We start from the raw sequence: 2,500 nt of genomic DNA, 5'->3' as shown, positions 1-2,500 counted from the left end.
CCCCGCCACCGCCGCCTGCAGGAGAAGGAGAGAGGGAGGGTGTTAGCGTGAGCGTATAAGGAAATAAGGGAAGTCTCTAGGGATAATCAAACTGCTAAAAGTCATTAGGCCTACACGTGGCAGTCCCTGTATAAAACATGCATGACTATTTCTACCTCTAAACAAAATCTAACCTAACCTAACCTACTCTAACCATAAGAACGTAAGAAAACAAGGAAAGCTGCAAGAAGTCATCAAACCCACACGTGTCAGTCCTTGTATAAAAATTCCATCAACCTAACCTAACGTAACGTAAGGGCATCAGAAAACAAAGGAAGCTGCAAGACGCCATCAGAAGCTCCCTATTGACTCAACACGTAGATTCGATGGACACCTGTGGTAAAAGTGGATGGGTTTAATCAGACAACCTTGCCCTTGGTATTTGTGGTTGTAAAGCGAGACAAAAAGCACTCACTCTCTCTCTCTCTCTCTCTCTCTCTCTCTCTCTCTCTCTCTCTCTCTCTCTCTCTCTCTCTCTGAACACACCTTATAACAATGCAGTCTATACATAACAGAAATTCTCTTCAGTGGCGCCACATAAGCATCGTTGTAACTCCAGTTGTACTCCTCCTCCTCCCCCTCCTCCCCCCACACGCCCACCCCTCGCCCGGGAGGTGGAGTGAGTGGAGTGAGAGGAGTGGAGCAGGTGTACGCCATGGCTTGGGACAGAGGAACAAGGTAACAACACCACGACCACCACTGCAACACCTGCTACTCACTTCTTGTGGTGGTGGTGGTGGTGGTGGTGGTGATTGTCGTGGTGGTGGTGGTGGTAACACTGCAACCCTTCTATCTTCGCCTCATGTTTAAAATTTGTGTATTATTTTTGTTTATTTTTCCCTTTAACCTGCTGTGACTGTATGAATACTTAACACTAAAGGTACTGATTGGTATTTTAAGTGTTCTAATAAGGAGTCTGTATTTGTAACAGGGTATAAGGAAAGTTACCGAGATTTAACAGGGGTGCTTATTTATCTATTTATTTATTTATTTATTTTGGTGATTCCAGTGATAGTTTAACAAGAAATCTGGACACCTGATATGCTATAGCGGTTTTTTTTCTTCTTTAAGTTCAAGAAGGGTTCTGTACTTCAAAATTTCTAACAGGATGTAATGTTTTTTTTTTTTTTTTTGGCCGAGGAGGGGGAGGGCAAGAGCGGTTGAAGGGTGTTTTCATGATCCCAGTGATAGTTCTGACAAGTATTCCACATGTATGACACCATCTAGTGGCCATGTTTGTTTTTGTTTTTTTCAAGGTCTTTTCGTGGTTCCAGTGATAATTTGAACAGGAATTTAGTACTTTCAAACTTCTTACAGGCTGCAATATGGACAATTTTTGGGTTTTTCAAGTGTTTTTCGTGATTCCAGTGACAGTCTGACAAAGATTCTAATACGGCTTTCATGAGTCCAGTGATAGTTAAGCAAGAATTCTCCATCACTGAGGAGGAAAAAAACACACATGAAAACCTGTCTCCTCTTTCTTCTCCTCCTTCTCTTCTTCTTCTTCTTCTTCTTCTTCTTCTTCTTCTTCTTCTTCTTCCTCCTCCTCCTCCTCTTTCTTGGTGTGATTACTCGAGCGTGGAGGCGCAGGTGTTTGTGTGTGTTCTGGAGGAGGAGGAGGAGGAGGAGGAGGAGGAGGAGGAGGAGGAGGAGGAGGAGGAGGAGGAGGAGGAGGTGGAGGAGGAGAAGAGAACAAGGAGAAGAGGAGGAGGAGGAGGAGGAGGAGGAGGTACAGACGAGTAGAAAGCAGTTAACCAGAACGAAAAAAAAAAAAAACTTGAAAGGAAAATACATGTAAGGAAGTATAAATGGCGAGGAGGAGGAGGAGGAGGAGGAGGAGGAATACAAATACAAAGGAATACAAAGGAAAGAACAGACAGCAACAGCCCTACTGGGCCTAACGAGGCTGTCTGTGTGTCTATTCTACCACTACCACTACAGATTCTAAGAGTTAGAGGATGGAGGACACTAGAGATCAAGGAAGGAAAACAAGGAGAGTATAGGGAGGAGGAAAGGCTAAGATGTGATAGGAAAGGATGAAAGAGAAATTATACTATTCACTACAGTAACTAAAAAAAAAAAACGATTTTATGTAGGCGCAAAGTACGTTATATGAGGGGTTGCTGCGAGGTGATTGTCCAACCTTTGTTTAAAAGTTTCTATTGTATTACTATTGACAATATGTGCTGGGAGAGAGTTCCAGACATTTATAATTCTATTGAAGATATAATACTTAGCCTCGTCTGATCTGAAACACTTACTTATAATCTTGTAACCATTATTTCTAGTGGTGTTGGAACTGTCAATGATGAGATAGTTGTTTACATTTACGTTATCAAAGCCCCGACACATCTTAAACAGTTCAATTAAGTCTCCTCGCATTCGCCGTTTCTCTAAACTGAACAAGTCGAGTTCCCTCAAGCGCTTCTCATAAGGTTTGTTCTGCAGTCGAAAGGCTTGT

At 42.6% G+C, this 2,500-nt stretch overlaps 1 protein-coding gene across 9 annotated transcripts in view; it reads right to left on the bottom strand.

Moving 5' to 3' along the window:
- The window catches only part of LOC135089773 (rho GTPase-activating protein 32-like), a 91,281-nt gene that overhangs the window by 42,469 nt on the left and 46,312 nt on the right, over window positions 1-2,500 (bottom strand). For 8 of the 9 annotated variants that reach the window (XM_063985796.1, XM_063985789.1, XM_063985788.1 and 5 more), the window contains one exon: window positions 1-15. This exon is cut by the window's left edge and continues 204 nt beyond it. In XM_063985796.1, the coding sequence (XP_063841866.1) occupies window positions 1-15 (15 nt within the window). Of the gene's footprint in view, window positions 16-525; window positions 712-2,500 lie in introns of those variants that run through there. The other variant, XM_063985790.1, reaches the window with a different exon arrangement.

The sequence above is a fragment of the Scylla paramamosain genome, chromosome 33 (genome assembly GCF_035594125.1).
Source record: "Scylla paramamosain isolate STU-SP2022 chromosome 33, ASM3559412v1, whole genome shotgun sequence".
Classification (NCBI taxonomy): domain Eukaryota; kingdom Metazoa; phylum Arthropoda; class Malacostraca; order Decapoda; family Portunidae; genus Scylla; species Scylla paramamosain.
Note: the sequence above shows the minus strand (reverse complement) of the source record. Positions and strands in the feature narration are given on the sequence as shown.